This window comes from Mastigoproctus giganteus, chromosome 11 (assembly GCF_048544385.1).
Source record: "Mastigoproctus giganteus isolate SK-2022 chromosome 11, ASM4854438v1, whole genome shotgun sequence".
Taxonomy (NCBI): domain Eukaryota; kingdom Metazoa; phylum Arthropoda; class Arachnida; order Uropygi; family Thelyphonidae; genus Mastigoproctus; species Mastigoproctus giganteus.
Genome location: NC_143585.1, coordinates 105446481 through 105470288, shown reverse-complemented (window position 1 = coordinate 105470288; position 23808 = coordinate 105446481). Strand labels below are relative to the sequence as shown.

General features: G+C 36.7%; 2 protein-coding genes across 8 annotated transcripts in view; one reads left to right on the top strand and one right to left on the bottom strand.

Moving 5' to 3' along the window:
• LOC150078328 (erythroid differentiation-related factor 1) overlaps positions 1 to 11248 on the top strand; it is a 257306-nt gene extending 246058 nt beyond the window's left edge. Inside the window, exon 21 of the mRNA XM_090384532.1 lies at positions 11119 to 11248. Within this exon, the coding sequence (XP_090240658.1) occupies positions 11119 to 11248 (130 nt within the window). The remainder of the gene's footprint in view (positions 1 to 11118) is intronic.
• Positions 1 to 23808, bottom strand: part of LOC150078327 (uroporphyrinogen-III synthase-like) — a 163538-nt gene that overhangs the window by 13360 nt on the left and 126370 nt on the right. For 6 of the 7 annotated variants that reach the window (XM_090384204.1, XM_090384203.1, XM_090384205.1 and 3 more), the window contains 2 exons: positions 19118 to 19213; positions 18724 to 19031 (listed from right to left, as the gene is read on the bottom strand). In XM_090384204.1, the coding sequence (XP_090240330.1) occupies positions 18894 to 19031; positions 19118 to 19213 (234 nt within the window). In that variant the 3' untranslated portion in view covers positions 18724 to 18893. Of the gene's footprint in view, positions 1 to 18723; positions 19032 to 19117; positions 19214 to 23808 lie in introns of those variants that run through there. The other variant, XM_090384202.1, reaches the window with a different exon arrangement.

The window sequence follows — 23808 nt, the reverse complement described above, 5'->3', positions numbered from 1 at the left end:
TTATTTAACCACATCTGAGAATACAAAATTTGTGTATGAAAATTGGAAACCTGGTGACCAAAACTCATCATTTGATGCAACTGGCATTTGAAGATAAAATGACAACATAAATGAAATGAGACATGCACAAGTTTTTGTGTGGTTTCATTTTTTTAAAGTGGGGAAAATCTCTGCCAAAAGCATTGAGTTATTATGGATGCTCTTCGGCCAGTAAAAATGATGGATAAGTAGTTGAAGTGCATAATTCAGTGTGAAATGACTCAGGGTTGGTTTTTTTGTGAAATGACATTAAAGTTATTTCTTATGGCATGTCAGGATATTTTATCTGAAGATATGCATCATAGCCAAGTTCATTCCAGGGGTGCTGACAGAGTTGCAGAAAGAAAACCACTCAGAAAATTTCTGAGTCTGACTTGCTTGAATGTGCAAAAACTAATGAAAACTTCTTTAAATAATATTTATTACTGATGATGAAATATTTATTTATGGTTATGCTTCTATAATTAAACAGCAAAGGACAAAAGATTTGAAGATGTAAAAACAGTTGAACAAAGTTGATGGAGCAGATTTTGACAATTATGAAAATTAAGTTTCGGAGATGCTTTCAACACTACCAGAAACGGTAGATTGAGTATACATGCTGAATGAGTCTACATTGAAGGCTTCCAGTCTCTAAGTACAATATCCTCATTTTAATAGATTCAGTCTTGATAATTTTTTATTGGCCTTCATGTGATTATTAAGCATATTTAGTTTACTCAAAAGAATCCCTGAATCAGGGATGCTTTTGTTGGTTAGTTAGTTAGTTATTTGGTTTTTAGGAGCATTAGCAACTAAGGCCATACTGCTCCGGGGATATGCTGTGGTTGTTTCCTGACCTTTCCGCATCCTCCGTATTTGGTGGTGATGGGCTCGAACCCCGGGCTTTTGTTGGTGAGTCATTGTGCAGACCTTATCTGCCAGCCAGCTCATTTTGTGTGCTCTGGTCACTAATGTGACAATTCAGCTATACAAGAAAGCATTTAATCACAAGCCATCATGGAATATTGCTTATCATTTTTTTTTATTTATTGTCTACCTATTTTTATTATCTACCTACCTATGAAGGAAATGAAATAGTGGTAAAAAATCAGTTTTTATTTTTCGGTGTAATTCCCTTGAACTTCAATACATTTGTTTCATTTTGTTGGCCACGTCTCTGATATCCCAACAATATCTGCCTTGAATGTTTATTTACTATAGCAAAAGAATGGGCACGGCACATGATGCAAGAAAGCAAGCTTATATAGCATCAGCCAGAAAAAAAAAAAAAAAAAACAAATCATCTAATTTCACCATCTACTCGCTCCAAATGTGTCTAGTTCTGCCATGAATCTATTTAAGCTATCAACTTCTACAACAGATGGAAGTTTGTTCCAGCAATCACCCACATGCTGGTTAAAGGCAAACTTCTGCATCTATCCTACAACTGTCTTTCCTCAATTTGAATTTATGTCCTCTCAGGCAATTATTCTGAGCAAGAGGAAGAATCCCCTCAGCATTGGGCATGCTCAAACCATTCAAGGATTTATACACTTCAATCAGATCACCTCGCAGGTGCCTAGTCTCCAGACACTGTAATTTGCAAAACTTAAGCCATTTCTTCGTAACAGCAACCCTTTGTTCCATTCACTAATCTTGTTTCCCTGCTCTACATTATTCCTAAAATGAGGCATCCAGACCTATATACAGTACTCAAAACCCTGACCACTGCCAAGGGGATAATCACCTCCTTATCCCTGCTAGAAAAATTCCTGTATATCATTGACAAGACACTGCACAGCTCAGAAAACTTCATATCTGCCTACACAATTACCCCCACGTCCTTTTCATTATCTACCACTGTCAGTTGATACATTACTCTTGAAGGTTAAATATTGTATATGCAGTATTTTACATTTGTCAATGTTAAACTTCAGTTGCCACCTCTCAGCCCTTTTCTAGATCCTATTGAGGCAGCATTCTGTCATTAACAACCTTTGTATCATCTGAAAACTTAGACATTAAGCCTGATATACCATCATCAATATCATTAATAAATACAGAAAACAACAATGGACTGAACCCTGAGGAACTCCATTAATAACATTAGTCCACAAAGAGCAGTGTCCATTGATTACCACTCTGTCTTCTCCCACTCAACCATCCCTTTATCCATAGCAGCAATTTGTACAGCAGTCTTCCATGTGCAACAGTATCAAAAGCCTTTCTAAGATCCAAATATATGATATCAAAGTTATTCCCTGCATCCAGTTTCTTTGTGATCACATTATAGTATCCAATCAAATTGGTCAGACAAGACCTTCCCCTTAACAAACAAAACCATGCTGTGTCCGAACTATAACTGAAGTCTTGTCTAGATGATCCTGCAGTGCTTGTTTAACTAGTGCCTCCATTAATTTCTCTGGAACAGAAGATACTCCTAGCATTGATGTACATGCAAGTATACATGCACCTTTTCTTACTTTTAGTTATTATAACACAGCCCATGTATTTACTTGTTTCATAACCCCCAGCAGTTCCTGAAATCCCCAGCAACTGGCTTTCTGGGCTGCTGCTCATTCCAATAGAAACAGTGCAAGAATCATTTGCAGCTACTGTTAATCGGTGAATCTTCCCCAAGCCAGCAGTTTTCTGACCCACCTAACATTGCCTCAATGGCATCAGCAAATATTCTTGCACCCCTTCTATTTAAGTGTATCCCATCTCTGTAGGAGCTATCTCTCCTGTTAACAACACAGACCATGCTGAAAAAAATTCTACCCCATGAGTCCTGCACAATCTCTCCAGGGCTGAATTGATTGACAAGGCTCTCATCATATACTCCCTCCTATCGTGTCTGGGCGGGATTGCAGACACTTTCAAATTTAACCCTAACTCGAAAGTGTCTGCAATCCTGCCCAGTTTTGTATTGTTACCAAAAAATTACCTCAATCCACTGAAGTCATTATTAGTAAGGGTACCCTTTTGTGTCTCTGACTAATTTTGTTGCTGCTCTCTGCACCCATTCCAACAGATCCACATCCTTCAGCACTTGTATGTGTAATAATCAAGATGCAGCCTATTACCTCATATAATGGGACAATCAGCTCCACAGTCCTAGCAGCCTGTCTACACTGCACAGAACATTTCATGTCATATTGTAAATTACCCCAGTTCTTTTTCTTTCTCCTCTAACTTGAATGAAGCCCCCACCCAGCTGGGATTACTGCATCTATGCAATTTTCAAAGTTATAACTCAATTGCTATTTCTCAGACTAAACTGCTACTTTTTCTAGGTCTTCTTGCAGCAGCACACCTGATTTCTGATATTAACTACCTTACCAGCCTTTGTATCATTTGAAAATTTTCACATTAAACTTGTCATCATCAACATTATTAATAAATATTAAAAATGGTAAAGGGTCCAGCACTGAATCCTGAGACACTCTACTAATAACATTAGTCCAAGAACAACAGTGCCCATTAATAACCACCCTCTGTATTCTGCCACCAAATCACCCCTTTATCAGTAGCAGTAACTCACCCCTAATGCTAAACTACTCTGATCTATAAAGTAGTCTTCATGTGAAACAGTATCAAAAGCTTTGCTGAAATCTCAGAGATGATGTCTAAAATATAATATATGATACCAAATTACTTTTTGCATCCAGTTTCTTAGTTACTTCACCAGTCAGACTGGTCTGACAAGATCTTCCTTTAACACATTTAGTGCTGCTGCTGCTTATATTTGAAAGGGTCTTTTCTATGTGCCTTTAGTGTAACTTATATTTTTTCTAGATTTTGATTTGATAACATTCTTCAATTGGATTATTTCTCTGGGGTACAGGAACAAGTAGGCACTGTTTTTTAAGTAAATGGAAGGGATTTCATCTGTGAAGAATCACCACTCCAAGTAACACCGGTATGTTACTTGTTATGTACACCGGTATGTACTTGTTAACAGGAGAGACTGCTTCTACAGGGATGGGATACACTTAAATAGAAAGAGTGCAAGAATGTTTGCTGATGCTATCGAGGCAGTGCTAGGTCGGAAAACTGCTAGATTGGGGAGGATACAAGGACTAATAGTAATAGATTAACAGTAGCCACTGGCAGAGGTGAAAGTGATTCTTGCACTGCTTCTATTGGAATAAGCTGCAGCCTGGAAAATAAGATACAGGATATTTCAGAGACTGCTGGGAATCATTGGGGTACAAGTAAACACATGGGTTGTGTTAGGGTAGCTAAGAAAAAGAACAGGTGCATGTATACTTGTGTGTACACCAATGCTAGGAGTTTAGTAAATAAATTTGATGAATTTGAGGTATTGCTCAAAACATCAAAGGCAGATATTGTGGGGATTTCAGAGACGTGGTATCACACAGATATAAGGAATGCAGAACTGGAATTTGGGGAGTACAATGTCTACAGAAGGGATAGACAGGATAGGAAGGGAGGAGGGGTTATGCTATTAGTTAAGAAATACATAAAATCCAAGGAAGTGAAGCCAGTGGACAGTGAAGTGTCGAGTCAGTTTGGTGTGACATAAGCATTGGAAGATCAAAATTCAAAATTGAGAGTAGGAATGTGCTATAGGCCTAATGACTCTAATGAGTATAATAAGAAATTGTACAGGGAAATAGAGTGGGCCAGTAAATCAGAGAGTCTTATAATGGGGGATTTTAATTTCCCAGACTGACTGGAATTTGGGGGCTGGTCACTCACACACTAGCAAGGCTTTTGTGGATTTATTGGATGATTGTTTTCTACATCAGCATGTTCGGGAGGCAACTAGAGGGAGTAATACTCTTGATTTGATTATCAGTAGTGATTCTTCATGCATTAAGAATCTGCAGGTAAATGAACCACTAGGTGGCAGTGATCACAGTGTGCTGAAATGGGATTTACTCAAAGAGGTAACTACCATTAGGGGTAAAGGGAAGGGTTATTGCTTTCTTAAAGGCGACTACGATGGACTGAGACAGTATTTAAATTCTATACAGTGGGACCAACTGATGATGTTACCAACAGCAAATTCAAAATGGGAAGCATTCAAAGAACTTATCTTGGAAGCCACTAGGCTTTACATACCAACTAAGAAATATTGTTCAAGGTTTAGGCCTAAGTGGATGTCAGATGAACTAATGAGACATATGGCAGAGAAGAAAAATGCATGGGATACATACAAATTAACACGTGACACAGAAGCATATGATAGATACAAGTTGATCTGTAACCAAGTTACAAAGGAGGTTAGGCAGGCAAAGGCAGATTACGAGAAATCTTTGGCAAGGGATGCAAAGAAAAACAGCAAAGAGTTCTTTACTTATGTAAACTCTAGAAGGAAGGGGATGAATCAGATTGGTCCACTTGATATCGATTGGTCAACTGTTGATGATCCTGCTCAGGTAGCTAACAAACTAAATTAATATTTTGCATCGACATTCACACATGAGAAGTTATTCAGCGAGGGGAATGCCAAAGGTGTATTCAACTCTAGCAGTAAGCTAGAGAATCTTGTAATAACTGAGAGTAAAGTGGAGGAGAAATTGTTGAAGATAAATACAAGAAAGGCACCTGGGGTGGATGGGATCTATCCAGTTATATTAAAGGAGGCAGCAAAGGATGTAAGCAAACCCTTAGCCATAATTATGAGAGCTTCCTTGGACGCAGTGGAAGTACCCATGGGCTGGAGCTGTGCAAATGTGACCCCAATTCACAAAGGAGGATCAAAAGGCGACACAAGTAATTATAGACCTGTTAGTTTACCTTCTGTTCCCGGAAAATCAATGGAGGCACTGGTTAAAGAAGCACTGCAGGATCATCTAGACAAAACTTCAGTTATAGCTCAGACACAGCATGGCTTTGTTAAGGGGAAGTCTTGCCTGACCAATTTGATTGGATACTATGATGCAGTCACAAAAGAACTGGATGCAGGGAATAACTTTGATATTATATACTTGGATCTTAGAAAGGCTTTTGATACTGTTACACATGGAAGACTGCTGCACAAATTGGAGCAGTGTGACATTGGAGGCAAATTGCTGCTATGGATAAAGGAGTGGTTGAGGGGGAGAAGACAGAGAGTGGTAATCAATGGACACTGCTCATCGTGGACTAATGTTATTAGTGGAGTCCCTCAGGGTTCAGTATTGGGTCCATTATTGTTTTCTGTATTTATAAATGATATTGATGATGGTATATCAAGCTTAATGTCCAAGTTTTCAGACGATACGAAGGTTGGCAGGGTTGTCAAGGACACTACTGACACTATGCTACTGCAACAGGATCTGGAAAGGTTGAGCAGATGGGTTGAGAGGTGGCAAATGAAGTTTAACATTGACAAATTTAAAGTACCACATATGGGAAACAGCAACCCCAGAGCAACGTATCAACTCTGTAGTACTACACTGACAGTGGTAGAGAATGAAAGGGACCTGGGGATGGTTGTGCAGGCAGATATGAAGTTTTCTGAACAGTGCAGACGGGCTGCAAGAGTAGCTCATGGTGTATTGTCGATGATATATAGAAATTTTTCTAGCAGGGATAAGGAGGTGATTATTACCTTTTATAATGCAATGGTCAGGCCACACCTAGAGTACTGTATACAGGTCTGGAGGCCTCATTTCAAGAAGGATGTCGGTTGTTGTTGTTGTCATTTTAGTTTTTAGGAGCATTAGCAACTAAGGCCATATTGCTCCGAGATATGCGGTGGTCATTCCCTGACCTTTCCGCATCCTCCGTATTTGGTGGTGACGGGCTCGAACCCCGGTGTAATCAAGAAGGTCTCCTTCCCACCTGGCTACGGAGGCGCCTTAGAAGGATGTAGGGATGCTGGAACGAGTACAGAGAAGGGCAACAAGATTGGTGAATGGAACAAAGGGGTGCTCTTACGAAGCAAGGCTTAAGTTTTGCAAATTACAGTGTCTGGAGGCTAGGCACCAGCGAGGTGATCTGATTGAGGTGTATAAAGCCTTGAATGGTTTGAGCATGCTCAATGCTGATGGGATTCTTCCTCTAGCTCAGAAAAATCACCTGAGAGGGCATAAATTCAAATTGAGGAAAGACAGATGTAGGATAGACGTGAGGAAATTTGCCTTTAGCCAGTGGGTGGTTGGTTGGTGGAACAGACTTCCATCCCTTGTAGTGGAAGTTGATAGCCTAAATAAGTTTAAGGCTCAGCTGAACAGGTATTTCAAACGAACAGAGGGGTGAAGTGGAAGTGGTTATTTTTTATTTATTTATTTATTTTATTTTATTTTTTGGCTGATGCTGCATAAGCTTGCTTTCTTGCATCAAATGCCTCTACTAATGTTAATGTTTGTGGGCATTTGAACAAGATTTTGTTGAATAGGATTCTGTTTCAGTATTAGATGATTTATTAATAGCTGATTCAATGTCATTAGCTTCAATATGTTGTCCATCTCTGTTCCTTTTCATTCATGATGTCCCAGGCTTTAGCTCCATTATAATAATCCTTTAGGGTAAAATTTTATAGGAAAACGCTTTTTACAAAATTTTATCAGACACACAAACCGAGGACAATATTTTGTTTTTCACAAACTAAACAAAATTCAGCAAGCATAATCTTCAAAAAATATTACTTTTTCTTCTTGTGGAAAATACTAAGCTAGATAACTTCAACATAAGCAAAGAACATATGAAACTGTGAAACAAGTATATTTTAGCAAAATCCCAGCCATAATGCAAAAAGCCCATGATGGTTCAATTAATGTGTCAACATCAAGCAGTTGTTCATTTCTCATGCCTTTACCTCTACAAGACTCATTTACTGGATGCATATTTCTGTTAAGGCACAGCTTTTGCAGTTCATTTTGATGCAAGTTTGCACTGCATTAAACAATGATCTCTTTACAAAAATGTTTTTTTTTTTTTTTGAAATCACTATTTTATTTATCATTGATATTGAAAGTCAATATCCAAGTAAAATAAAACAGAAATTGCTACCTCTTTGTATTAGAAAAATTCATCAAAATTTATTTAAACAAATAATGGTTCTTTTGAAATATTCAGTAACGTTCATTAGACAGTTGGATAGACAACTTGAGTAGTCGAGACCCGCTAATTTTCGTAAAATCGGACATATGCTAATAATTTATTGTAATTTTTTCTTGTAGAGGATCTGCGATCTCATTATGGATTTAAAATAAACTTTGTGGATTTTTTGAAACGGGTAGTAAAGGCTATTTTTGGAAATTTAAGAATATTATATATTTTATTTTAAGGCAGAAGACGGCTGCATCCGGGAAAGACAAAGGAAAAATATGGCTTTTTCATTCGTTCTCCTTCATATAATTGCAATTTCAACGCCTTCTGAATTACACCTCTCCCAGATGCGGCGACCGGCTTCTGCCTTAAAATAAAATATATAATATTCTTAAAATTTCCAAAAATAGCCTATACTATCCTTTTCAAAAAATCCACAAAGTTTATTTTAAATCCATAATGAGATTGCAGATCCTCTAAAAGAAAAAATTACAATAAATTATTAGCATTCATCCGATTTTACAAAAATTAGCGGGTCACAACTACTCAATTGTCTGTTCAACTGTCTAATAAAGTTTTGAGACTTTAGGACCTCCACATATTTTTTTACTCTATATAATGTTCATTAGAATGAAAGGATTCAGTGATATTCATTACAATGAAATCATTTTTATGCATCCACTGAGAAGTTTGTTGCAATGGGATTTTACCGCTGATATAACTTGGTGCATTATATTATGTTTTCCTTCTTCAGAGTTATGGAATCAAGATTATGGTGAATACATTTACAGCCTGAGACAGCAACAATAAAATATAACTTAGTTTGCCTTTTTGTGTCCACTTTTGCCAGTCTGCAGTTAATATTAGTTGTAATTGTGAACACATTTTTTGTAGCACAAACTGTGCATTTGGAAAAGCAAGATACTTGATAAAATTCTGTCAGAACTTACTTTCTAAGGGAAAACATGTCAGTTACATTTTAGTATAAAGCTTGCTGGAATGGAGAAGTGTAGACTTATATTATGTAAGGTTTGTAAGCAGGACAACATGAACTATATTTCATTATCCTGTTACTTGATTAGACAGAGATAATTATTATTATTATAATGGAGTCAGGTTATAAATGGGTATGCAGAGTTTCTGTTTTTTATTGTAATTTGGATATGACAAATAAGCATTTTCCTGATTTTCTCAGCCTTAGATCAATATTTGTAGGCTTATAAAGAGATTTATTACATCACAGCTAAAGCTTATGAAATATATAAGCTGAAAGTGGTATGCTGTAATATTTTTGAATAATGAATTATTTTTTTATATTGTGAAATATTGTGCAACTTTCATTAGTATGTTTGACGATCTAACCAACAAAGATAGTTTCTTCAAGAAATCATTCCTCTCCCATCCCAATACTTCCTTTCTCTGATGAAATGTGGAATTGTACAGATCAATCGCCCACCCTACTCTCCCAATCTAGCGCCAGTAGACTTCTTCCTTTGTCCCAAGGTAAAACTGCCATCAAAGGAAGCGGTTTCAAGATTTTGAGGACATAAAGAAAAACATAACCACTGAACTGAACATCATCTCTTTGAATGCCTTCACTGACTCTTTTCAGAAACTTTTAGAATGGTGGAGTAAAATAAAACCATTTTTGAGCTCCCTCACTCCATGTTCTTTTTAATGCACACTTCCTATAATCCCTTTTATTATATAAACATGACTCTGTGCTCTATATAATCCTAACACATTCCATATAGTTGTTTACGGCAGTGCTTTCTCCAAGAATTTTCCAGTTGGATATTCAGGTAGCAAGCACTCAAAACTCTTGTCGCTGTACATTCAAGAGTTCTCCATACTCTTTATAGCCAGTTTGCTCCTAAAACTGACTGCAAGAGACAATCATAGTGTTCTCCTCCTACTGTAGAAATTAATACAGGTACAAATAGGACAGTTCAGAGTTGTGCAAGAATTGAATCTACTGATGCTTTTAGCTGAAATAAAATTTTTGGAATGCTCTGTGGACCACTGAAATCCATTCAATGATAATATCCACACTCAAAATTTCTGTCAGATCCAGTGAAATTTAACTGCATTTCTCACATTAAGTGTGGTTTGGGTTTTTGTTCATTATAGGACCTGTTTTCTCTGAGAAGATTCAATTGCGTTACTGGACTACTATGAGGTGTATTATTCCCAGCCTTCAAGCTACTTGGATAGGTTGGAGAACCAACACATATTGCTTACTCAGTAACATGGCTGTTTCTTGCATGTTTCCCAAAGACCACAATTTCCCATCTGCTTGCCCACTTGGTTCACCTTATTTTATTTTTGGTTGCGAGATTATTTGAAAGACACATTTGAACTTGGAAGATGTAAAAATATAACAAAATACACGTGAATACCCTGAAAGGAATGCTACAAGTAACAGCTGACAACATAATTATATGATTTTAACAGATTGTTGATATACATTAATGTGGACATCACAATGAATAATTCGATGAAAGCTAAAATCTGACAGCATGCCATTTATCCCCAGACAAAGAAAACAATTTACCAATTTTTCCCAATGAAATGGGGGTAAGATTGGTAAATTGTCATTCCTTTCCTTGTTTTCTATTATTCATTCTAAATTTCCACACTGTGCAATTAGTCATTTTCCACTTTCAGGCCTTCAGAGTGATGCAGTTTAATTGTAACCTTCCTTATATATTTTATACTTTATATGATATAACAAAATAAATCTCAGTTTGTGATGAAAAAGCCCACATTTGTAATATCGGTAATCATCACTAGGTAGTAATGATTTCTCATGTTACAAAGGGAAATACTGTAACCATTTTTAATAACATTGACTAAATATTTTCTTGGTAGCATTTCTCTTTCATTTTTTGAGACTATGACTATGTTGTCTACAAATTGCATTACTAATTGTCATAGTGTAGAACCTCCCTTCATTCCCCAACAATCCAAGAATGATTTAACTCACACGGTAGGAGATGCAAAATTTAATTCAGTAAGATTGATCTTATAAATTTTTGGATTTCAGTGGGGAAAAGTTTATTTTGTAAATATTTTTTATTTTTATTTTAGGCATGAAAAGATATTAAAGAAGTGGAATTTAATATCAAAAGAAACTATAAAACCATCTGATAAATTACTGGCAGATCACTTGGACAGTTTATTGGCTAAAATAGGTGCACTTTTGGAAAAAACTTCATAACAAAAAACTGCTTAAAATTGCATATTTTTGCTTTAACAGATCTCTTTTGATATATTATATTGTATATATAATATGTATAATTTTTGTTACTCAAAGTAAAAAATATTCTCTTGCTGTTATTGTAAATACAACTGTTCCTAAAGCTTAGGTAAATACTTTAGGGATAATTTAAGCTAAAATCGATTTTATTTTACTTTCTAATAATTGCTACTATTTTGAAATACTGTAAATAAAAATGTATATAAGTTTAAATTGTGCTCCACAATGTCTTGGAGGTGGAAAATCTTTTGTGCACAATTTTTGTAATAAAAAAGATCCTGAAGCTTTATGATATATATTTCACATTGGTTATATATTTATTTATAGCAATTTAGTAAAAAATAAAAATTCTTTTTATACCCCAATATACAAAGGGTACTAGGAAAGTTTTGCAATACAGCTTTGTTTATTTAATTTTTTCAAAGTAATTTCCTCTACATTCAATACACCTCTCCATCCTCCGAAACCAATCTTTAAACCAGTTCTGCCAAGTTTCACTAGGGAGTAAAGCACACTCGTTGTCCCAAGTCCGTAGAAGGTCCTCATCACTGGAAAACCGCCTCCCTTTTAGCTTCATTTTCACATGCGGGAAAAGTGCAAAGTCGCAGGGAGCAAGGTCTGGACTGTAGGGAGGGTGCTCGAGAAGTTTCAGTCCTGTCGTGGTCAAATATTCGGTGCAGGCTTTGGCGCGGTGAGCTCGAGCATTATCGTGATGGAGGTACCAGGTGTCCATTCTTGACTTTGGCCGCAGGTTCTTCATAGATCCAATGACTTTAGGCAGGCATTGTTCAGTATACCACTTAGCTGTGACTGTCTTCTGCGTGTCCAAAACGACACGTTCCACAATTCCACTCGATTTGAAAAATACAGCTATCATTTTCTTCTTTACAGATCGGGATTTTCTGACAATTACGGGTGTGTTGTCATCATAAAAGACCCAAACTTTGTTTTGAGCCTTGGTCGGCAGATCGTAATAGTACAGCCAAGTCTCGTCACCTGTCACGATGTTGTTCACATACCGAGATTGTCCCTTATCAAACTTTTTTAACATCTCCCGGCACCAAGTCACACGTTGTGTCATCTGCTCTTCAGTCAGTTGATGCGGCACCCAGAGAGAACAAAGTTTCTTCACGTGCAAATGATCTTGCAGAATCGAACGAATTGCTGGTGCATTTAGGCCCAAAGTATCCTCTATCTGTTGGTAGGTCACTCGCCTGTTTTCGTCAAGCATTTTCCTCACAGCAGTAACGTTTTCCTCCGTAAATGACGTTCGTGGCCTTCCCGGCCTCTCAGAATCCTCCAGAGTGAAATTTCCCCTTTGGAATTCTCTATACCACCTGAATATCGTTGTACGATGTGGACAATCATCATCTAGTGCAAGAGTCATTTCTTCTAAGCACTGGTCTATGGTTAAACCACGCACGAAATTATACCGAAAAACTGTCCTTATCTCATTTCGTGACCACGATGCCATCGCAAGCACTTTACACTCTCACTACTAATGAATAACTGAGCCCATCGACTTGGCGCGGCGGCTACTATGCATGTATGAACATGTCTCAACATGCAGCAACAAGCAGCTTCCTGTGATTCATTGTTGCGTCATATTGCAAAACTTTCCTAGTACCCTTTGTATCAACCAGGTAATTAGAAATAATTTACATCTTCATTGTGACCGAATGTTTAATTGTAGTTAGTATACCAACACTGCAGTTAACATGGGCTGTGCATTTTTTGTTGAAGCAGACAGATACAATCTCGCAATATGAGTAACACAGCCAGCCCTCTATGCAGCTTTCACTAAAAGTAACTTTACGAAATGGGAAATATATATATGCTATCTTTGCAGGTTGTTATAGACAACCTGCGTAACCTGTTTATTGAAGAACCTGAAACTTATACACTATTTTTCCACACATTCACAAAAATTACTGGCATTTGTCCTGTCATTTAAATTTTCATTTACACTCTGGAATCTACCATATATCACACTGAAGGCGTAAACTCTTCTGGCCTCAGCTAGACAAGTTTACAACTTCACTGTGGTTTATTGTAGTTGATATATACCAGCCCAACAGTTTTTTTGTTTTATTTATCCACAAACAATAAGAAAACTAAATAGATCTGAAGAATTCTTACAAAATCCAACTGCTGATGCCAGTATTAAAGAAATGCAGGCTTTGTGTATGTACCCAGTTTCAAACTTCTTGCTGGACACATCTCTTTTGAATCGCTGCCCTGAAAGGTGGTTTTTTAAATATGCATTCAAATGGAATGACGTCAGAACTAGCACATTTCTGATGCACTGAGGCTTGTTTTGTTGATGATATGAAGTGGGGCACCATTATTAGCATTGATGTTATCAGAAAATTATTTCCTTTTACTAAGTAGCTCTGCAGAGTGTAAGACAGGACAAACCATCATGCATTTCACTTTCATACTCTAGGGATCCTTAGGATGTACATTTTATGGTAGCCAAGAATACCATAGACAATACTGTACACAACTCCATATGGTGTGTGTATATGTATATAGTTTGCAGTTATCTCCCACAATATCACTCTCTCATTATTCTGTACAAGTTCATTAATGCTGTTTTCACCTCCATGGTTGACATGCTTGGTCTTCCACAACTTCTAGTATCAATCATTTCATCAGAAACACATCCCTTGCCATATAGCATCTACACATTTATTCACATTATATTGACGTTTCATTTCACCATATGCAAATAATGGTCAACAGTCAAGAAAAATTGGTACAATGATAGATACCATCAATTTACTTTGTTTTTCTTGCTAGAGTCTTACTCTAACTTGCTAGAGAAACATATGAGCTATTGTTTTTATAGAAGCAATATTTTGTGGCAATGGGAAATTGTGGGAGCGAAGTTAAAAAATATGTAATTAATGATATTGAAATTTCGCAAGATTATTTAATGAAAAAACTTTCGAGTCTACAGACCAGTAAGGCTCCTGGAGTTGATAGAATATATCCTATAATCTTAAGGGAGGTGGCAAGCGAGTGCATTGAACCATTGAGGCTAATTATGCGAGCATCACTAGACTCTGGGGAGATTCCCTTGAATTGTAAAAGTGCAAATGTATCTCCCATACATAAGGGTGGCTCTAAAAGTGAAGTTGGAAATTATCGACCTGTCAGTCTGACTTCAGTAGTAGGGAAAATCATGGAGGCAATGATCAAGGGTGGAATTCAGGATCATTTGGATCGAGTTGAAATTCTTAAGAATACCCAGCATGGTTTTGTAAAGGGAAAATAATGTTTAACAAATCTGGTTCGCTATTTCGAAAGGGTCACTCACGAGCTGGATTTAGGGAATAATTTCGACATTGTTTATTTAGATTTCAGCAAAGCTTTTAACTCAGTCCCACATGAGCGGTTGCTTTATAAGCTGGAACAGGTTGGAATCACTGGGAAAATCCTTAGGTGGATAGAAGGATGGCTTCAGGGCAGGAGGCAGAGGGTTGTGATAAATGGCTATTCCTCAGATTGGGTTGATGTAAGAAGTGGGGTTCCCCAAGGATCAGTATTAGGACCACTGTTGTTTTTAATTTTCATAAACGACATTGATGAAGGGATAGAGGGCGTGATGTCTAAATTTGCAGATGATGTTAAAATTGGTAGAGTAGTTAATGATCACTGTCAAGCTGAGCTTCTTCAGAGAGACCTAGACAGACTTCAGGAATGGTCAGAAAAATGGCAGCTATGCTTTAATCCAACAAAGTGTAAGGTATTAACATCTGGGAAACAGTAATCCCAAAATAACTTATTCACTTGGTTGAGTTCAACTAAACCCAGTACTGGAGGAAAGGGACTTGGGTGTTATGATACGGTCAGACATGAAATTCTCTGAGCATTGTAAACAGGTTGCAAGGAAGGCCCATGGTGTCCTATCGATGATCTATCGAACTTTTGCAAGTAGAGATAGGGACGTGATTATCCCATTATATAAGGCTTATGTTAGACCACACTTGGAATACTGTGTTCAAGTATGGAGACCGCACCTAAAGAAAGACATCGAGCTTCTTGAAAGGGTAACTCGCCTGGTGAGATCGGCAAAAGGGCATCCTTAAGAAGAAAGACTTCGAATATGTGGATTGCAGAGTTTGGAAACTAGACTCCTTAGAGGAAATTTGATTGAGGTGTTTAAGGTTCTGAGAGGCATCAGTAAAATGAATGAGGACGAAATTTTCAAGATTATAAATGATGCTAGAACTAGGGGACATAAATTCAAGTTATGGGGGGAAATGTTTAGAGTGGACTGCAGGAAGTTTTATTTTAGCCAACGAGTTATAAATTACTGGAATAAGTTGCCTTCATGGGTGGTAGAGGCCGACAGTTTGGGGAAATTCAACGGTCATCTGGATAGTACTTTCGGGTAAGGGAAGCGCATAGGATGATAGGTTTAATTTCCTTTTTTTTTTTTTATTAATTATTATTATTTATTATTTATTTATTTATTTTTTTAATTTTTTTTTGGCTGGTGCAGCATGAGCCATAGGCTTTCTTGCACCATGCGGCCGTTACTAATACTAATATTTCAATTATATAAAATATTTATTAAATTTCAAAAACTGCATTTAAAAAATGCCCCTGTAATGCTAAACATACTTTCTACATGGATGGCAGCCCTGCATTATAAACTAAAAATAAATATTTCATAATTGAAGAGATGTTTTGTACATCAAGAAATGCAGATTTACGTAGTCTGCAGCCCTGGTGTGGATATTTTTAGGGGTCCCGTTTGCAGAGTATTTTAATATGAATGGGTTGTGTTGATAGAAATAAATACATTTAAACATAATAAACAAAAAGACCAATAATTACAGAAATTAATGCAATTAAAAGCTAAAAAAACTTACTTGTTACACTAAATTGCAATGGTTAAGCCCCATGACCTTAGAGCTCTGGAGAAACTGCATTGCATCCAGGTTAATCTGGACTGGAAGATTTTTTTTGTTTTTTTGTTATTTTTATCTATTAGTGAGTTCCGTATTTTCAATTTCAAAACCTGTTTAATAATTAAAAAAAAAATTTTTTTGGCTGTGGTTTCTGCAATGATTAGGAAAATAAATTTTCTTAGATTTCCTACCTGAAATATCAACTAGATAATTGATGTTGCTGGAATCCTTGTTTATGGAATGCAAAGAAGCCACTGAAATTTTAGATTTTTACTATTGCTATGGCTGCCAAGAGTTGATTTAAAAAATTCATATGTGGCCACTCATCGTACATTTTCAGTGAAATAAAATAGAATATTCAGTAGAAAGAAAATAGAGAATCTGATGGTTTCAAAGAGAAATGCTGCTTAACTACACTGTCCTAACTATATTACACACTGAAAATCGACTAAATATCCACTTTAAAAGCATTTAAATTCTTCATTACTGTTGTTGAAAATTCTGAGAATTGGCACTGCAACTATACTGTGCTACCACTTTATTAGGTACACCCCTGCTGTGCACACAAATGGTTTGTCCCACAATGTTGCAAGTCACATGACCACAGTTGTGGATATAAATGCAGCAGAACAACCTTTCTAGTATCAGTTAAGAGTACAAACCGTAGCAAGAATAGAGAAAAGGAGTGACCTAACGGACTTCGAACGTGGCATTGTAGTAGGTGCAAGATGTGCTGGACAAAGCATTTCTGAAACAGCAGTTCTCCTGAACTTTTCATGCACCACAGTTTCAAGGGTGTATCGAGAATGATGCAACAAACAGAAAACATCCTCTCAATGGCACTCCTGTGGAAGAAAATTGCTTGTTGATGAGAGAGGTCAGAGGAGGATGGCTAGAATTGTGCAAGTAAACAGACGGGCAACAATGTCACACATCACGTCAGAATACAACCCTGGTGCGCAGAACAAAATATCGCAATGGACCACTAGCCGCACTTTGTCGCGAATGGGCTAAAACAGCCGACGGCCACATTGCGTACCTTTGTAATCAATGAAGAACAAGAGGGCACGCCTCCTATGGGCACAGCAACACCAGCACTGGACTATCGAGGATTAGAAAACAGTTGCTTGGTCTGACGAGTCGAAGTTCCTGGTGCATCATGTTGATGGAAGGATCAGAATTTGGCGGAAACAACGTGAATCCATGGACCCATCATGTCTGACGACTACTGTGCAAGGTGGTGGGGACAGTGTTATGGTGTGGGGAATGTTTTCTTGGCACACGTTGGGTCCATTGATACCCATAGATTCACGTCATACCTAAACATCACTGCTGACCAAGTGCATCCGTTCATGTTGACAGTTTATCCTCAGTCAGAGGGTTACTTACAACAGATAATGCGTCTGTGCACAAAGCCAAATCACTATGGAATGGCTCCAGGAACATGACAATGACTTTTCTTTGCTATAGTGGCCCACTCAGTCCTCAGATCTCAATCCTATTGAACATCTTTGGGATGAGCTGGAAAGGGCTGTTCGCTGCAAGCCTACACCTCCGTTGAATATCAAGGAACTGTGTAACACACTCATGTCTGCATGGTACTCCATTCCTGCACAACATTTTCAGCATTTGTTCAATCCATGCCTAGACAAATTCAGGCTGTTTTGAAGGCTAAAGGAGGCTCAACACGCTACCAGATAGGTGTACCTAATAAAGTGGCAGCACAGTGTATATATATATATAAAAACAGGTGTTTGTGAACTAATTTAATATAAAATCCAAGATAGTTAGAAGGTATTGGGGAAAAAAAATAAATAAAATAAATACAAGTTAAATTAGAAGTTCGCAAAAATAACATCTTTGTTTTCAACTTTACCTTGAAGTTTTATTTAGACTTTTAATAGTCTATGTGCAATAATATGGGTATAATATCTATTTATAAATCTTTAAAATTTCTAAGTCTTTCATAGAAATATAAATCAAAATTTTATTTCAAATGGCAGCTTTTAAATACTAACCACCACTAAATATACAGGACACCCACATGAGATAAGATGGCACATTTTCTTCTTCCAGTTCCAGTAATATGCAGTGGAATAATATTCTTGTCATTATAGACATCCTGCTTAAATACGAAAATACAACTAACATGTTTATAACTGTCAACTTAATACTAGCGGTGGTTAGATTTTATTTTTGTAATATTTTATTTAGAAAGGTTCATTGCTATTTTAGTCTAATTGCTATTTTAAGTTAGTGGAACAGCTTTCTTTTCTTAAATTTTGCATCTATATATCCTTAGTGATGTATCCAACTTTTTTGTGAAAAGTAGTATTCAAATGACAAAATGCAAGACAAAATAGGGCTTTTGGCATTGTAATTTCAATGCCCATTAACTGCAAAAATATTGATTCTTGTATTTAGTATTTATTTTCCATATGCACTCTCCACCACCAAGGGTCAGAGTGGAAAGGAACATTTATAAAAATGTTTATATTCTTCACTATGCACCAGTACAGTATAAACAAAATTATTTACAAAGAAGAAAGATTTATAACAATAGAAAAACTTATAGTTCTGCTTCTGGGTGTGTTAGGTCATTAGTTAAAGAATGTAAATATACATGATAGCTCTTCATGCCCTGCCCACAGAGTGGCCATTTTTGATGAAACTTACTGAAATTCCTATGATAATAGAGCAGTCACGAGCACTCTCTCAAAAGCTTCAATTAAAGACTGTGCAGAAGGTTTAGCAGCTGTGCACCAAGGACTGAACCCAACTTGTTTTACTGCCTCTTCTGTACTTCGCCCTATAGCAACAATCTAAATCAAAATAAATATTATTATTCTAAATTTAATATTATCACCATATTATTCAAAAATATACCATAAAAATAAGTGATACAAACCTTCATAATGTGTAATGGTAATTTTAGTGATTGTAAGATCGGAATGGCATAGGAAACTCCAGATGGGCTGAAGAAAATAATTATTTCTGGAATTCCCTGAAAAATAACATAAAACCAACATTTAACAAGGAATCATAAGTTAAAATGGTTATATCTCTTAATTACAAATACAGAATGTGCAAGTTATACCGTATAATCTCATTATAAAATTCTTGTTTGTATGAAGCACACAATTCCACTACGAGAAGATATGCTTTTCTATGTAAACATATTCAATTACAGTAATACCCCGACTTACGCGAACTCGGAGTTACGTGGTTCTTGATTTTTTTCGTTTGGCAACGCTGCCGCCCACTATCTTCAAGGTCGTTTTTCATATGTTATCGATATACGGTGCGACGGCGGAGAATGAGAGCGAAAGATGAACAAAATTCAACTTTGTTGCTTTTATGTTTTTTATATCAGTGAAGGGGAAACACATTTCACCATAATAACGTAAAAACCAACACAATTCCAGCTATCGGTATAATCGCAAATGCAATTAGATCGAGTTTACTACCAGTTCATAACAGATTCCACTAGCAGAAACGCAACTGGATTTTTATTGTTTTATGGTAGTAACCCCTAGAAATGTGAGGTGTTAATAGTGTATCTCTGCCTTTATGGTGTTGTTTATTCAGTTGCTACATGCGCGCAGCTTTGTTTATGCGTATCAAGTGTGCCTCCTCGTTTTGTAATTGTGCTTTATTCCCTAAAAATGAGTAAAATACTTAATTAAAAGGTGTGAAAAGGAAGCGTCCTGGTGAAGACACTGCAGATTCAGAGAGAAAAAGAAAAGCAATTATCGATAAACAGAGGCGGACTGGGTCAAAAATTCTTACCCGGGAAAATTTATAGTGGCCTCATACTATGGTTTATGGCCAAAATCACACTGGCCCACCGGGGTTTCCCCGGTAAGGCTTATGGCCAGTCCACCTCTGTCGATAGAGAAAAAATATGAAATTGTGAAACGCTTTGAGCGAAATGAAAGACCATGTGATATTGCACGTGCTACAGGACTAAATGAAGCAACGGCGAAAAGCACATGACAATTGCAAACTTCACAGGTTGAAAATTGAAAAGGGCTCAATTGTAAAGGACTTAAAAATTTTAGAAAACATAGACTCCAACGAAGAACGCGTTATAGCTACAAAGCAAGGAATAAAAAAAAATTATTAGCTTGCTACGAAGAAATTCTGCGTGAAAAAAAGAACGCGCTGTGTCGTCAGACGAATTTGTTAGATTTTATGAAGCCATCGACATCGAAATAACTTTTTTACGTAAGTCATTTGTTTTTTTTAATACATATTTTGTATTAATATGTATAAAGAACTGCAATTTTATTAATATTTTTCTTCTAAACTAGTGTTTTTGTTAGTCCTTGGTCCCAATTAAGCAAAATTTATATGTATTTATATGCAAAGTTCTACCCCGACTTACGCGAATTCGACTTACGCGATTTTCGTCGGACCCACCTATCGCGTAACTTCGGGGTATTACTGTATTATAAAATTCATTTAATCCTTCAGTAGGCATGCAGTGGCTGTCACATGAACAAGCACATCTTTCCTCCTTAAGCTGCCACATTTTTATAACCAATTGGCAAGAAATAATTTAAAATTGGTCACATTTTGATGCTACACTACATTTTAATATATTATGAACACAATTGTGAAAAATAATTTTTTATATTTAAAATGTTTAATATTTTTATATTATATTTTTAAAATGCCATTGGGACATGCACATTTGTTTTTTGTGTGAACTTACCTGCCTTCTTTGGACAGGCATAATTTGTTGCTATGTGAAGAAACCTTGTGCTGGTAAGATTAGCAGAGAGCAGTACTTGTAAAAATAAAACTAAAACATTCTTTGCAATTTGAGCTGGAGTTGTTTACACCAGCATTTTTCTTTTTCACTTGTGTTGGTTCTCATATCGTTTACACAATCCAGCACACATCAACAATTCGAACTGTTCCTAAAACACAATAGCACACTGCCAGAATTGATTAGTTTCGAGGAGTTATGACATCTAGATTTGATTGTGTATACCCAAAGTAATAAAAAACATAAAACTCATGGAAACCTTTGATCCATTTCACTAATTCAAATGCTATCGTGCATATAAAATCCTGATTTACAATGTCAGTTATTTGTGCAAATTCATCAATTAATTTAATTTAAAAATTAACTCATTAAATTCTAGTTAATCTTTCAAGTAGTGCCCCAGTTGTAACAAAGAAGGTGGCACTACATCTAAAGGATGTAAACTTCCTTTTTAATCCCAAGAAAAAGTTTTTTTGAATTCAGCTTGAAGTATACCAATATTTCACTTTTCATAATGGATAGCAATACTTATTGTATTTAATTTACCAGTTACTCATGTATTTAGTAAAAAAAAAAATTACATATAATAAAAATTTGTTTTTTAATAAAAAAATTAAATATTAATAAAATGCTGTTTTTCACACCTTTTTATTTTCAAATAAAAACAAATAATTACTAATGCTGTTTAAAAAAAAAAAAAAAAAAGATATTACAGGCATAAAATATAAAGATGAAGCTATTAAGCCTCTTCCTTTTTGTAGTTTAAAAAACCATTAAATGCACAATATAAATTGTGTGCATGTGCAGTCAAGAAGTTGGTTGGCCTTAGCAACACCTAATATTTTGTGGGGACACCTTCTGCCCATAAAAGTCTTGCATGGAACCTACAAGGTATTGCAGAGTATTCTGTTAATGCCACCCATGTATTGCACAATGTGCCCAATAATGCCAGCACATTGTCAGGTGGACGGTCATAGCATCAAATGTCCTTTTCCACTAGGTCTCGAGTTGAGCAGCCATGGAGGAATGGAGAATTCATTATCATGTTCCTGAAGCTAGTTAGGATCCTTCCAAGCTTTGTAGCATGGTGTGTTGTCTTGTAGATGCTGGAGTTGTCTGGATATATTGTCATCACAGAGGTGTACTTGGTCAATGATGATAGAAAGGCAGTGATTAGAGGACACAGAGGATGCCACGGAAACAGTCCTCAAACCATAACATCACCGCCTCCGGCCTGCCAAACACCAGCAGTGCATCCAGTTCCATGGCCTCGTGTTGCTTTCTCCAAATGTGGATAGAGTTGGAAACTGAATTAATCAGACCAGGTGACAGATTTTCATGTCAGTGGTCCAGCATTCGTGCTGAGGTGCCCATACAAGACCTTTCTTGTATCTCACAGTGAGTATGGGTACCTGTGACGGATGTTAACTGCCATAGCATATACGAGATAATATCTGGCACATAGTCCATGCAGACACTGGTCTTGCTATGCCTACACTGTATTTGGAGGTGCTCTGTGCTGCTGCATTATGTTGTTCATAACACACATGGGGACACAACTGTCCCACACGTGATCTTTGGCTGGTTGTTCAACCGCCATTAAGTGAGTAACAGTAGACTCATGACACCACAGAATGGGAGCACTTAGTCAAAATACTGGTACCCCCCAAGAAGGAAAGACCTCAATACCAACCAGGGTGTGCAGTACACACCCAATATTATATTTTTGTACTTATTCCTAATAAAACCCCACTAAGTTTTTCCAATGGCTTCACATGGTGTCTAAAATTAAATCCCATATACTATGTTTTCGTAAAGGGGAGAAGGTTCAGTGTGTAAACATTGTATCACATTCCCGTTAAGAGCATTAAGATCCCTGGGTGTGGTCCCAAATACAGACACCTTCATGTTACTGACTGGTTTGAAACCACAGGAATCCCGTGGTTTCAAACCAGTCAGTAAGGCATGATAACACGTGCGCTCAGACAAAAGCATCTGCTAGTAGTAATTGGTTGTGATTGACTATTGTGTGGAGCAATCCAATTCAGCAGCATTGTGTCATGAATTACTGTTTTACCAGAGAATAGTTGACTGCATGTGCCTGGAGATGGAAGAAAGATACTCTTCACTTTTGTAAAATTGGTACCCCCAGTTTTCAAAAGCGAAGCAAAAGATATAATCAGTATGCAAAATCCTTTCCTGATCACATTCCAGAAAAATTAAAAGATTTCTGCAACCCACCTTTTGACTACATTCATTTGAAAAATGAACTAAAATTGCTCTTTTCTTCTGATGAATTTGCAAGGAAACCAGTACATTACCTTGTAAACTTCATGCAAGAAAATCAACTTCAGGATGCATTCAAGGACATTTATAAATTCACAGAACTGATCATGTCGATTCAGAGTTCTACTGCTACAACTGAGTGCTCTTTTTCTGCTATGAAGAAAATACATGTGTTATAGAGGCACACAAATGTATGAAAGGTTATGCAGCCTAAGTTTACTTGCCATCAAAAGGCATTGCTGGTGGAACTGAAGAAAAGACATTCATTTTATGATGATATGCTTACACAATTCTTGCAGCAAAACAGTAGATTAGAACTGGAGTATAAATAAGTAATAACAGGCCTGACGTAGCCCAGTGGTCAGGAGTGAGAGTGCATAGCACGCATTCCTTGAGTGGACTGGGGTTCAAGCCTGTGACTACTAAATACGATAAATATTTGTATTGACGATTTATTATAAACTCTACTGGCTTGGTTGTCGTGCCAGAGTATAAACAGAAAATTTATTTATTTAATTTGAATATATTTTTAAGCTTTG